Below are 14534 nucleotides of genomic sequence, written 5' to 3'. Positions count from 1 at the left end.
TACTTATTACATATGGATAGAAAACACCCTAAAGTTTCTAAAACTGTTTGAATGGTGTCTGTGAGTATAACAGAACTCATTTGGCAGGCAAAAACCTGACAAGGTTTCAGGCAGGAAGTGGTCTGTCTGACAAGGTGTCGTTCTTCTTGTCTCTGTTTATTGAAGAGTGAGGATCTTAGCTGTCCCGTGACACTTCCTATGGCTGCCATAGGGTCTCAGAAGGCGGCAAAAAGCTGAATCGTGGCTTTGCAGGCTCTGGCTGAAACAAAGTAGCGCGTTTGGGTAGTGGCTGGTTACAGTACTGTGAGACTCAGGCTCGTGCCCGCGTCGACCGAAAGCTCTGTTTACTTTCCTCTGTTTAGCTAAAAGGAGATTCCCGGTCGGAATATTATCGCTTTTTTACGAGAAAAATGGCATAAAAATGGATTTTAAACAGCGGTTGACATGCTTCGAAGTACGGTAATGGAATATTTAGATTTTTTTTGTCACGAATTGCGCCATGCGCACGACCCTGATTTACCATTTCAGATAGTGTCTGGGACGCACGAACAAAACGCCGCTATTCGGATATAACGATGGATTATTTTGGACCAAACCAACATTTGTTATTGAAGTAGCAGTCCTGGGAGTGCATTCTGACGAAGACAACAAAAGGTAATCAAACTTTTATAATAGTAAACCTGATATTGGTGAGTGCTAAACTTGCCGGGTGTCTAAATAGCTAGCCCGTGATGCCTGGGCTATGTACTTAGAATATTGCAAAATGTGCTTTCACCAAAAAGCTATTTTAAAATCGGACATATCGAGTGCATAGAGGAGTTCTGTATCTATAATTCTTAAAATAATTGTTATGCTTTTTGTGAACGTTTATCGTGAGTAATTTAGTAAAATGTTAGCAAATTCCTCCGGAATTGCTAGTTCTGAACGTCACATGCTAATGTAAAAAGCTGTTTTTTGATATAAATATGAACTTGATTGAACAAAACATGCATGTATTGTATAACATAATGTCCTAGGTGTGTCATCTGATGAAGATCATCAAAGGTTAGTGCTGCATTTAGCTGTCTTCTGGGTTTTTGTGACATTATATGCTAGCTTGAAAAATGGGTGTCTGATTATTTCTGGCTTGGTACTCTGCTGACATAATCTAATGGTTTGCTTTCGCTGTAAAGCCTTTTTGAAATCGGACAGTGTGGTTAGATAAAGGAGAGTCTTGTCTTTAAAATGCTGTGAAATAGTCATATGTTTGAAAAATTGAAGTTTTTGTATTTTTGAGGAGTTTGTATTTCGCGCCACGCCCATCATTGGATATTGGAGCAGGTGTTCCGCTAGCGGAATGTCTAGATGTAAGAGGTTAAAGGTCTCGCTCACATCGGCTACGGAGAGCGCGATCACACAGTCATCCAGAACTGCTGGTGCTCTCATGCATGCTTCAATGTTGATTGCCTAGAAGGGAGCATAAAAGGGATTTAGCCCATCTGGTAAGCTCACGTCACTGGGCAGCTCGCGGATGGGTTTCCCTTTGTAGTCCATAATAGTTTGCAAGCCCTGCCACATCCAACAGGCATCACAGCCGTATTATTATGATTCAATCTTGGTCCTGTATTGACGCTTTGCCTGTTTGGTGGTATGTCTAAGGACATAGCGGGATTTCTTATAAGCATCCAGATTAGTGTCCCGCTCCTTTAGCTTGGTGCGGATGTTGCCTGTAATCCATGGCTTCTGGTTGGGATATGTACTTACGGTCACTGTGGGGACGACGTCGTTGATGCACTTATTGATTAAGCTGGTGACTGAGGTGGTATACTCGTCAATGCAATTTGACGAATTCCGTAACATATTCCAGTCTGTGCTAGCAAAACAGTCCTGTAGCTTAGGATCCTCGTCATCTGACCACTTCGGTGTTTATTGAGTCACTGGTACTTTGTGATTTAGTTTTTGCATGTAAGCAGATATCAGGAGGATAGGATTATGGTCAAATTTGCCAAATGGAGGGCAAGGGAGAGCTTTGTATGTGTCTTTGTGTGTGGAGTAAAGGTGGTCTAAAGTTTTTTGGTCCTCTCGTTGCACATGTGACATGCTTGTAGATATTAGGTAAAACAAATTTAAGTTTGACTGCATTAAAGTTCCCGGCCACTAGGAGCGTCGCTTCTTGATGAGCATTTTCTTGTTTGCTAATGGTCTTATACAACTCATTGAGTGCGGTCTTAGTGCCAGCATCAGTTTGTGGTGGTAAATAGACAGCTACGAAAAATATAGATGAAAACTCTCTTGGTAGGTAGTGTGGTCTACATCTTATCATGAGGTACTCTACCTCAGGTGAGCAATACTTTGAGACTTCACTAAGATTAGACATCGCGCACCAGCTGTTATTGACAAATAGACACACACCACTAACCCTCGTCTTACCGGAGGTCGGTGTTCTGTCTTGTGGATGCATGGAAAAGCCAGCCAACTGTACATTATCCGTGTCATCGTTCAGTCATGACTCGGTGAAACATAAGATACTACAGTTTTTAATGTCCCGTTGGTAGGATAGTCTCGAACGGAGCTCATCCAGTTTATTCTCCAGTGATTGCACGTTGGCCAATAGAACGGATGGTAGAGGCGGGTTACCCACTCGCCGACGAATTCTCACAAGGCACCCGGATCTACGCACCTTGTATCTCAGTCTTTTCTTCATGCGAATGATGAGGCTTTGGGACTGGTCCAGGAACAACAGTATATCCTTTGCATTCTGATATCCAGAAGGTATTTTTTGTCATAAGAGACGGTAGCAGAAACATTATGTACAAAATAAGTAACAAACAATGCGAAAAAACACACAAAATAGCACAATTGGTCAGGAGCCTGTAAAACGGCAGCCATCCCCTCCAGCGATATTCTAAAATCTCACATATTGGTCATGACGACCTTATAACAAACATACATCTGACAACATTCGGACTGACATTCTTTGGAAAAAAATTCTAAAGTACACTACAGAGAATGTTTAATGACAACTATGAGTGTGCATCTCTTCCAGTTCAAAGTATGAATCAGAGCTTGTTTTGTTGACATGAGTCTCCCTCAAGGTAAAAGACTAGAAGAGTCAGATCAAAATAAGTCATCACAAACACCAAACCAAAAGTTATGAGTATCTGGGTACAAAAGGACTGTGTACAGTGACTAACAATTCTCTCATAGGACAAGACTCAAAGGACAGTCTGACAAACATGCCTATGATAGGCCAGTCAATTTGAGCCTGTGAGTCTGATTGGTGCAGGGAGATCAGGTGAGATTAATGCTGTAGGTCCTATTGGATCCAGCAGGTAGGGATGAACAGGGAGATTTTGTGGAATAGAAGAGGCTGGATGATATAACAGACATCCTTAAGAACATCCATGTGGCGTGCAGCACCAAGGCTTCAGCTGGGGGAGTAGATGCAAGCAGTTGACAGAGAATCACCGTGAGCATTAATTGACTATAAATGGATAAATGTATCGGGGAGACACATGTTTCTTGCTCGTTTTTGAAGAAACAAGCCTGAAACAATGAACAAAGACTGTTGACATCTAGAGGAAGCCATAGGAATTGTAATCTGGGAGCTGGAATTACATAGAACACATAGCTTTCCATTATAAGAGCCTGGGAGGTCAACAACAAAAAATCCTGGTTGGTTTTTCTTTGGAATTTCGCTTGCTATATCAATTGTGTTATAGTCTCAGACATTATTTGAACATTTCTAGAACCTTCAAAGTGTTTTCTATCCAATGTTATCAATTATATGCATATCCTGGCTTCTGGGCCTGAGTAACAGGCAGTTTACTTTGGGCACGCCAGTCAAGCGGAAATTCAGGAAAATAGACCCTAGCTCTAGGAAGTTAAGAACATCCATGTGGTGTGCAGCACCAAGGCTTCAGCTGGGGGAGTAGATGCAAGCAGTTGACAGAGAATCTCCTTGAGCATTAATTATAGATGGTTAAAATGGTTAAATGTATCGGGGAGACACATGTCCTTTTCAATGCAAGTTAGGGGTTATGGAAAAACGTATTGATGGTTAACCTTACAGATACTGTATGGTAGCTGCCTCTTTTTATATTGTTGTCAATTAAATATGGCGTGCTCAAAACAGGCAGCCACAGAAACAACAAAAAGGTGTACAGGAATAATTTATTAAACATTGCAAATATATAAGCTGCATTTTTTGTTGTTAAAGAATTGTGCAGCCACAGAAACAAAAAGCTATGAAGAGTTAGCCATAGTAGCTAGAGGCTGTCACGAGAATAGGGCAAATCAAAGTCCTGGGGTTAAAAGGGATTGTGCGTCAGATAACTAGACATCATTGCCTTCCCTCCCATTCACAGCCATTCTCTGATGCTTCAGGAAACATGCCCTTCTCTCTTTCCCCTCCCTCTCCTTTCTACCGCTCCCTCTCCCCCACCCTCTCCACTTGCTTCACAGGCAGGGCTACTCCATCTTGAGTAAGCATACTGCAGCAGAGTCCTCTCTAATACCACAGTGGGAGACAGAGCCAGGTAGCCTGCTTTTTTTTGCGTGCGTGCGTGCGTGCGTGTGTGCGTGTGTGCGTGTGGTGCGTGTGTGCGTGTGTGGTGTGTGTGTGTGTGTGAGACCAAGCATTGGAACCTGCCCTTCAAAAATGCAGGTGTCCCGGTCAGAGAACACCTGAAATTGTCCCCAACAGGAGGGGTGGATTCTAGGGGACACACAGGACACTGTCCTCATCAGTCAGTGATATTACCAACAGGACCCAACCTCACAACAATATAATAACTGAGGGTACACAAGATTGGCGGAAATGCACTAGGACAATGATGACAGCAAGCTGCATTCAGGCTATTCTTTACTCTACTCACTGCAAAAATAGGCTACACTAATATTTATTTATATTTCAGGTGTTCTCTGACTGGGACACCTGCATTTTTTATTGGCTTAATGTGATATACATTAAGACAATTTACATTTTTGGTTAACTTATCTAAATAAATGCAATCTAAATAAAAAATAATGTTTATTTCTGTCTGGATGGTGTGCCTCAGTCATTCTCTGGTCATCCCTCCCTTCCTCTGTCATGTCTGCTTACATAGTGACAGGAGACGTTAGCTCTGCAAAGCTATACTACCAAGTGGACATAAACGTATTCAGACCGTTTAGTGCTCAGGATTAATCAAATTATAATTTAATCATCTGATCAAACAGCAATTAGCATAATCACTTCTGGGGAAGGCCTGATAGAATGGAGACTAAAACAGATTTGACCCAGAGCTAGCAACACTTTAATGAGATATTTGTGGAGAATCTTTGAAAATGTTACACATTTCTGCTACATAAATTGTGCCGATTTTTTTTGTATACTAATCAGGGCTTGTCGGATATGCCTCAACGCATCTAATAGTCAGCCGAGCAACTAACAATCACTGGCTGAATAAGACAAACAGGCATCACTTCACACACTGAAACAATAAAACACACTAACCTTGTGTGTTGCTTCGTTTCAATTGGATTTATTTAAATGTGCTAATTTAATGCATTATACTCATAAGAGAAAAAAAAAGAAAAAAAAAAGGTGTCATGTGATTTACAAATGTAAAGGAGGGACCTGTACCCCCCGCACACTGACTCGGTACCGGTACCCCCTGTATATAGCCTCGTTATTGTTATGTCATTTTCTTGTGTTACTTTTACATTTTATTACATTTTTTTACTTTAGTTTATTTAGTAAATATTTTCTTAACTCTATTTATTGAACTGCATTGTTGGTTAAGGGCTTGTAAGTAAGCATTTCAAGGTAAGGTTGTATTCAGAGCGCTTGACAAATAAAATTTGATTTGATATAGCTCTTTCGTTAGAAGCATTTCTGTGGACTGAAGACAATGGAAACATCTGACAAAAATCATTCAAACTGGCTACACATCTTTTTTGCTTTTTCCATAATATTGGTGCAATACGATAACAATGTATAGCATTGTCTTTAATGGGCTGCATTGTATTGCAATATATTGTATTCAAGGTTATCAACTCTAATGTTATTCACCTACAGAAAAAGAAGAGTGTGATCTGTGTAGATGCATAAACCACCTCACCTGCCTCCCACGTCAACTCAGGAGATCAATCACTTTTGCATAGCGGGATACCTGTCCCATGTGTTATAAATGAGCTTGACCTGGTGTGAGCGTGCGTGTGTGTAGAAAACCACAAAGCCTGAGTCTTTCTGTAGAGGTCATTTGGTACTCCTTCCATTACCCCTGTGACAGACTTTAAAAATGGTCTCCCAAAAATAGCTCTGCAGTGTGTGTGTATGTGCACCACATTACATATAGAAACCCACCAGGCAGGAACCTCTTCACCTGGCAACCCCTGTCTCCAGATCTGGCGACCTGGACACAGCCCTTATCTCAGGAAGGACTGTTGGCACTGTTGTTCTAATGCTTGTTCAAAATAGCAGATAAGTCTATAGTACAGTACCATGGTGATGTCCCAGAGGGCAAGAGTGAGCATGTGAGAACAAATCAAGACTTTAGCCGGAAACTTTATATGTCAACTGATGCTCAAGTTGGATTATGGATATATGGATTAAATGTCCATGGCCAAGTCTACAGTATACTGTAGGCTATGTGTGTGTTGGCTTCAGCACCAGTCCCTTTTTGACCTGACATGGTATATGACATACCCTCAAAGTCAATACAACTCATCCTGTATACTCAACTCATCCTAAAATATGTACCTTTCAGGTCTCAATCTATAATGATATTGTAGCTGAAGGGGTATGCTGTATCTCAAAGGAAAAAGAGGGCCTATGAACAAGGAAAGCATTCCTTTCGCTAGATAAAATCTCAGACAACATTGACAAACTGGTAGTTCTGAGAAATACATGCTGCACAGTACAACAATCAAATGTAAGAAAAAAAGTCCAAGCAGGACACTTGTCTTGTGAATATACAGTAGGGCCCACAGTATCCCCACTTGTAGGCTAGCTGTGCCACATTAAGATCAGCTCCTGCCTTCCTGAAGGGTCAGGGCATTAGCCTACTGCCCCACTTTAACATGGAAACACTAGCATGCCAGCTAAGTGGAAAACAAATGACATAGGCTATCTACTAACTACTGTTGTTTTATTCATTCACAGATATAAAACACCACCTACCAGGAAGAACCTGTGAGTGTGCATGTGCGTGCATGTGGGAACCTTGTGTAATAGTTTACTTCCTTACAGTGTGTCAAATACCAGTGTGTAACACATGCTGACTCATTCTCTCTCTCTTTATCTCTCTCTTTGCTTAGTTGCACTCCATCATCTCCTTAAGCATTCTGGCCTGGGTTAAAAGAAACAGTTAACATTTCAATGTGCACACATTACCATATGGTTCAGTCTGTTCTGGATATAACAGCCAACTCCAAGCTCAGGGATATGTTAGGAGATGTCATGACATCCATCTTGCACAATGTTTTAGATATTGCAAATACTTGCCATATGCTGATTTTTATGGGAAGGATGTATTTTGTAAGGCTTTATTTTATAGTGCTGTTGGTATTTATCTATTAGGTCATTTTTAGATCAAATGTTTTGCTGTTGGAGGAGTATTATCAAATTTCACTTTATTCTTGTGCGTGTGTGTTTGTTGCGGTGGCTCTGTCATGCAGGCTTGGTTCTACGTGAACTGACAGATATATACCAAAGGACACCACCAGCCAGTTTCCCACTGGCCTGAACATGACCTCCAAACAATGTTGTCTTCTGTTTTTACTAGTTAAATAATAATGATAATGCAATAATAACTGTTTATTTACAAACTGTTCAATGTCTTTCATAAGGTGACATTTAGAAAAGAGAAAAGACCCCAAATCAAATCTATGAGTTGCACAGATGGCGTTTGGAGTGCAGGTTTGTTGATCTTTGATATTTGAAACAATGACTGGAAAGTAATACAGTATCTTGAAAAAAATGGTATCTGTATCTAGTACAGTAGGATTCAAGACAATGGGGATCTGTGTGGGGATATGTGTGTAGATATTCCTGCATTTTCTGATAAACGACATCCATCATTGGCATGTACACTGAATGTACAAAACATTAAGAACACCTTCCTAATATTGAGTCCCCCCCCAACCCATTTTTGCCCTCAGAACAGCCTCAATTCGTCGAGGCATGGACTCTACAAGGTGTCGAAAGCGTTCCACAGGGATGCTGGCCCATGCTGACGCCAATGCTTCCCACAGTTGTGTCATGTTGGCTGGATGTCCTTTGGGTGGTGGACCATTCTTGATACACACGGGAAACTGTTGAGCGTGGAAAAACTCATCAGCGTTGCAGTTCTTGATACAAGCCGGTGTGCCTGGCACCTACTACCATACCCCATTTAAAGGCACTTAAATCTTTTGTCTTGCCAAATCACCATCAGCACAAATACACAATCCATGTCTCAATTGTCTCAAGGCAACTGAGACAATCCTTCTTTAACCTGTCTTTTCCCCTTCATCTACACTGATTGAAGTGCATTTAACAAGTGACATCAAAAAGGCATCATAGCTTTCACCTGGATTCACCTGGTCAGTCTAAGTCTATGTCATGGAAAGAGCAGGTGTTCTTAATGTTTTGTATAATTACAGGTACATTTACACTCAAAATATAATTGCCCTTTACTTCCACTCACCTGCCCCCATATACAATGACAAAAACACAGCACACAATTACTAAGTCAACATGTCTGTTATGATAACACCAAACCTGGGTCTCTCTCTGTGGAGATCTCCCAGATGGGTTGATTAAAATCTCTGTGGTCATGACAGCTTTATCAAGGTTAATCCTGTAGCCTGGTTCCCTAGGCTATTCCTGTTCGAAACGAGCAGTCTAACTGATAGTGACAGCTATTCAGATGCCAGGCCTAGGATAGCTTTAATCTTCTAAATAGGAATCCTCTTGTAGGCCAGCATAGATTAAGGCATTTTCCACATTGGAAGTCTTACTACTGAATGTGTGTTTGAATAAGATGAAAGACACAATTTGGTTATGTTCTGATGGCAAAACACTACTGTCTGTCTGAAAGGTGGTCGGGTGAATCCACACTGAGATGGTTCATGTCTGAATTAGCCGAGGTAGGGGGCAAATCTCTCTCTCACACACACACACACACACACACACACACACACACACACACACACACACACACACACACACACACACACACACACACACACACAGAGACACACACACACACACACACACACACACACACACACACACACACACACACACACACACACACACACACACACACACACACACACACACAGTGATACTGAGTGCCAATTGAGGAGCATTGTTGTATATTTGCACTGCTTATTAGTGTCCAATTGAGCATGTGTCATATTTGCCCCCTGGCATTGCTGAGCAAAAACAACATTATGCCATTTCCCCAGTCTGTCTCTCCATGGATAGATCTGTTGTTCCCAGTACATTTAATACTGATGCAACAGCACTGGAAAAGTGTCATTGACATCAACACTACAATGCTTTTTACTCGTTGCAACTGTGAATTGTTTATGATTGCAAATTGTATCCAAAGACAAGATGAGTTTGCATCTCAGTCTTAAAAACGGAAAGCAGCAAATATATGCAACAGAAAGAGCCCTGCAGATTCTGCAGATTTACATTGTCAAATGTCAGGCTGTAGTTAAAAAAAAGAAAACATGATCTAACACCTTGTTAATAAATTGCTCCATACCTTTGCATAACTCAAATACTATAAATACACAATCTAATACAAGATCTAAACCAAACAAATAGACATGAACCAAACTATTACTGATTGCGGTAGTCAGTCCTGGAAAAACAACAGAAATCTGGGAATAACGTATCAGAACGACCGACAACTTACCACCAGAATAACATCTTTAAAACATGCAAAAATAACCTTCACATATCCTTTCTCTGTCTACAAAAATATCATAGAGCTGCAGGAGTGACTGGTCTAATCTGTGGGGAAGCACTTCCGGGGTCACCTGCACAGAGTGCGGCCTTGCTCAGACCCAGCCCACACTGCGCCAACACTCATTATCCACGTTTCCATAGAGACCACCTCAGGAGCATGTGCTGCTAGACCAGAACCCTAAAAGCCGTTATGTCTGGAATCCAATCTCGATCACTCTCCGTCTCTCTCTCTCTCTGCCCAGAAGAGCTAGGCTACACATTGTACTATTCTTATATAGGATAGTGCTGGTGATGTGGACGCTGGTTGGACATTCAAAAAAATACAAATCAGGAAGAAATAGAGCAATATGCAAAGTAGCCTGATATCATAAGAAACACAGCAGTATAAGACCTTTTCAATCTATGACCTATCAGCCATATCTATGATTTATTGATTTAAAAAACATAATTTTGAAAGAAAAAAAGCATGTAAAATGAAATAATATTGTATTGTATATTATTGTGTGCCATTCCTGCCCACAAAACAATAATTTCAATAACCTCAAAGATTGACAACGTGACTCTTGCATAAACTTAATCTGTTAACAAAACACAGATCATCAACATCAGCCATAGACTCTGGATGTATCATATCCACAGTGGTGTTTTCATTCAAAGTTTCCATGCTGAATGCTTCAGGAGCAGCCATTTTACAATGCCGAAGCCTGCATGGTCAAAACACACCATGTGAAGCTGTTCAAAAGCTAAGAGAGAGATAGTGCTCTCAGCTCACACAAGGGTTTATTGTAGCACATAATGGATTGATATTTGAAATGGACATCATACTATGGAACAGGGGCTCTCTCTAGAACCAGTCAGTCCTGCCTCAGTTGTGTTAAAATGCATTTGTACATGTCCCTCACTGCATCACTGTATTTTCTGTGGCAAACCACTACCTCATTCAGCCCTTCAACATTGCCACAAAATGGTTTTTCTGTCATCTTTGGTTGACGCATCTCTCTCCCCTCAGTTTACATGCATCTGTCCACTTTAATATTAGCCCCCACTCCATCCATCAATCTTTAAAAAGATCCTCTAAATGTCCAATTTGTCTCTGGATTATTTCCCCCCCCCCCCCACCCCCACAAACACCCCCAACCCCTTGTCCTCCTCAACCTCCTTCTCCCCCCCCACCCCCCTCTCTCTCACACACACCCTTCTTGTATTCGCTAAGCGTTCAGGCAGCCCCAACCCAAAAGCACATTTGCCTCTTATCAAATCCACATTTTTAAGGAATTACAGGCCAATCACCTTTGCATTGTGTAACACAAAGGGATTGTGTTCAACTGTTTCAGGGGGAACACAGGGAAATGGGCGACAAGGGGCTTGCCTCAACTGTTTTTTTAGATCCTGATGCCTCCATGTTTGTACTTCTAATATGGTGGGTGTAGCTCCATAAAAAAAATACAGCATAAACTGAGTTGTTTCCTTTTTTTCAGTATTATCTCACAGGATACCTTCTGATTTTATGGAAATAAAGAGATTATCTTATGCACATATTAATTCAGTTAATCAATGGAATATTTTAGTAAATTGTATTCTCATATAAAACATTAATTGGCCTATTAAATTTCCCATAGCAAATAAGCATGTTTTTTCCCTTATGAAAACCCTTTTAAAATATCAATATACCCTATGTGCCTAGGGGAAATCATTGCATTTTATTGTCACAATTAAGTGGCACACTATTTAAGTGTAATTCACATGTGATTATGCTGTTATGAATGAATATAATTCCTAATTGTATTGATGTGAATATGCAAATGAGCTACGATAATTACTAATTGGAAATAATAAAAATAAAACAACATCTGATATTACTTTAAACATGAAGTTACACTTCCCCAAAAAGTGTTTTATCAAAATATACAATCACACTCAATTTCATTAGATAAAAATATGGGGATAAAGTACAATTACACCAAATTGAAATAAGGTTACTTATTATTGAAGTGTAACCTGCGAAATGTATCAAAACGATACCAGCATTTAGTTCATATTTTCCTATCAAGCCATCGCCATATACTGTAGCCTATGCACTATTACACTATTCTAGAAATGTCTTACTATAAAATATTATGTTAATCGCCCTAAAGAACAAAGTAGAGTCTAGTTTTTATTCAGTGTTTTTAAATCAGTGTTTTCACATAGTTGTATCCAACTATAGGTATTAGGTAGCCAAATTAACCGGGATGTGACTGGCAGGCTCAGCTCAGCCAGCACTGCTTCTGCTGCCCAATCCAACCGCTCTCCAACTGGGCTCTCAGGACATACCAACAACTATTTAGTATATCATTTTACCACAAAATAAATAATATTATTCCGCAAATAATTAAGATGGGCTATATCTGGTAAGTTTTGCTCAGAGGAAAATTAACATTAAATTAACATTTCCAGAGCATGTCTTTAATGAAGTTCATTTTAAATAGCACAACTTACCATTCAAGATGCACTGGAAAAAGATGACAGCCAATATCCACATGCCCCGCACCGTTCAATATCCAAGCTATGCTTTTTCTTTTTTTCACTCCACACACTTTCTTCCTTAAGTTTTCTTTATATTTCTTCAATATGCCAATTGCAATGGACGATGGTCTGTACAAATCAGTATCTCTCTCTCTCTTTCTCTCTCTTCGCGTTGGGAAGAGGAGGTATGAGCGTCTGGTGATTGTCTTATGATAAGAGCTTAGATCCAACTGTACGTCTCTCTTGAAGTGGCCACGCCGTGCCTTAGTGCAGCCTTCCCCGCTTCTGGGCGCGATGCTCTGCGGGGTACATGTGGGTCTCGCCTCCTTGAGCTCTGGTCCAGGTGAGTGCGGTTGAGTCAGAGCGGAGACTGGAGGCTGAAGACGCATACGACACGAGGAGGGACAAGCGCAATATGCACAGGTGGAATTCCCAAATTAAATTCAAAGAAAATAAAGAATTAAGTTAAAACAATTCGAATTAGTCTACAAAATAAAGAAAACACTATGAATAAATAATGAGACCAAAAAGTTTCCAGTGAAAAAAAATGCATACATTTGGATTGGATAAAAAAATTACGTATGAATTTGTAAGCAGGAAGCAATAGTTAGCTGTACTGAAAACTCATTCCCTTTTCGCCGCCTCTCTCCATCCAGCAAGCAACAAGCACACGCATCTTCTCGCAGCCGTACAAATCACACTGGTCCCTGCGCTAACCTTCCCTGGCTCAGAGCATTATGGAATAACTCTCGCCTCCTCCTCCGCGGCCGCTTTTCTTCTTCATTGCCTTAAAGGTGCAGCAGTTCGCCACTCCATCCCTTGTGCTGAGCGCTAGATTGCATACAGGGCTTGCCTCCACTCTTTATGAGAGAGAGGATACCAAGGTGTCCATCATGGGTATATAAGGACATTATTATTGCTTACATTAAAATACTCAAGTTATAATTAGGCCAATGATTGTTGTAGATGCTATGGCTAGGATATGGGGTGATGAGAAAGGCGTGATACACACCTGGCTAGACTGACATTCATTTTAGAAAAAAAAATAACGAAATGATCTTAATTGGAGGACATCAAATCATGTCCTTTAATGTGTTAATGTCTTTTTTAATGTGCCCCGCGGGAGTGTTGGGATTCAGCCAGCCTTTGACTGCATTCATCAATTGACCTTGACGAATATGAGCAGAGGCCTCCCTTGCAGTAGGGGCATCGACAGCGGCCATGTCAGGAACCACGTGCATCTAACCGACTAGGGAGACCAAACATAAGATTGGAAATGTATCCTTTTGCCGATAGCTATGATACTACACACTCAAAATGGTCACTGAATAGATGGATAAGAATAGCCTCTACTGCAGCTTGTTAATGTGGAAGTAGGCTATCATAGCCTACTCCCCTCAACCTCTCTCTTACCAGCAAAAAAACAAACATGTTTTCTTCTGTCATGTGCCGCACACCTTCTCATGGTTTCCCTCATGTCACGTGAAAATGAGGGTCGTGAATATGTCCTTTCAAGGCTGTGAGTTAACCTATTGAACAAAATGCATTGGTGTTGAAAGAAAAATAGCCACGTGAATGTAATTTCCTATAACGGAAGGGCATCTTTTGATTTGTCAAGATAATCAAACAGAAATTAAAATAGATTTAGCGTAACATACAGTGCCTTCGGAAAGTATTCAGACCCATTGACTTTTCCCACATTTTGTTACCTCACAGCCTTATTCTAAAATGTATAAAACATTGTTTTATCTTCAGCAATCTATAAACAATATCCCATAATGACAAAGCCAAAAACAGGTTGGTTAAAAATAGAAATACCTTATTTACATACTGTACAGTACCAGTCAAAATAATTAGACACACCTACTCATTCAAGGCTTTTTCTTTATTTTTACTATTTTCTACATTGTACAATAATAGTGAAGACATCAAAACTATAAAATAACACATATGGAATCATGTAGTAACAAAAAAAGTGTTAAACAAATTCAAATATATTTTAGATTCTTCAAAATAGCCACCCTTTGCCTTGATGACAGCTTTGCACACTCTTGGCATTCTCTCAACCAGCTTCACCTAGAGTGTGTTTCCAACAGTCTCA

The 14534-nt window shown here is 40.4% G+C and overlaps 1 protein-coding gene across 2 annotated transcripts in view; it reads right to left on the bottom strand.

The window, feature by feature from the left end:
* LOC106567921 (cell adhesion molecule DSCAM) overlaps nucleotides 1-13247 on the bottom strand; it is a 139639-nt gene extending 126392 nt beyond the window's left edge. Inside the window, exon 1 of one of the 2 annotated variants that reach the window (XM_082960374.1) lies at nucleotides 12407-13247. In XM_082960374.1, coding sequence (XP_082816500.1) covers nucleotides 12407-12449 — 43 coding nt within the window. In that variant the 5' untranslated portion in view covers nucleotides 12450-13247. The remainder of the gene's footprint in view (nucleotides 1-12406) is intronic. The other variant, XM_082960375.1, reaches the window with a different exon arrangement.
* Between the last annotated feature and the right edge of the window lie 1287 nt (nucleotides 13248-14534).

This window comes from Salmo salar, chromosome 13 (assembly GCF_965601325.2).
Source record: "Salmo salar chromosome 13, fSalSal1, whole genome shotgun sequence".
In the NCBI taxonomy this organism is placed as follows: Eukaryota; Metazoa; Chordata; class Actinopteri; order Salmoniformes; family Salmonidae; genus Salmo; species Salmo salar.
Note: the sequence above shows the minus strand (reverse complement) of the source record. Positions and strands in the feature narration are given on the sequence as shown.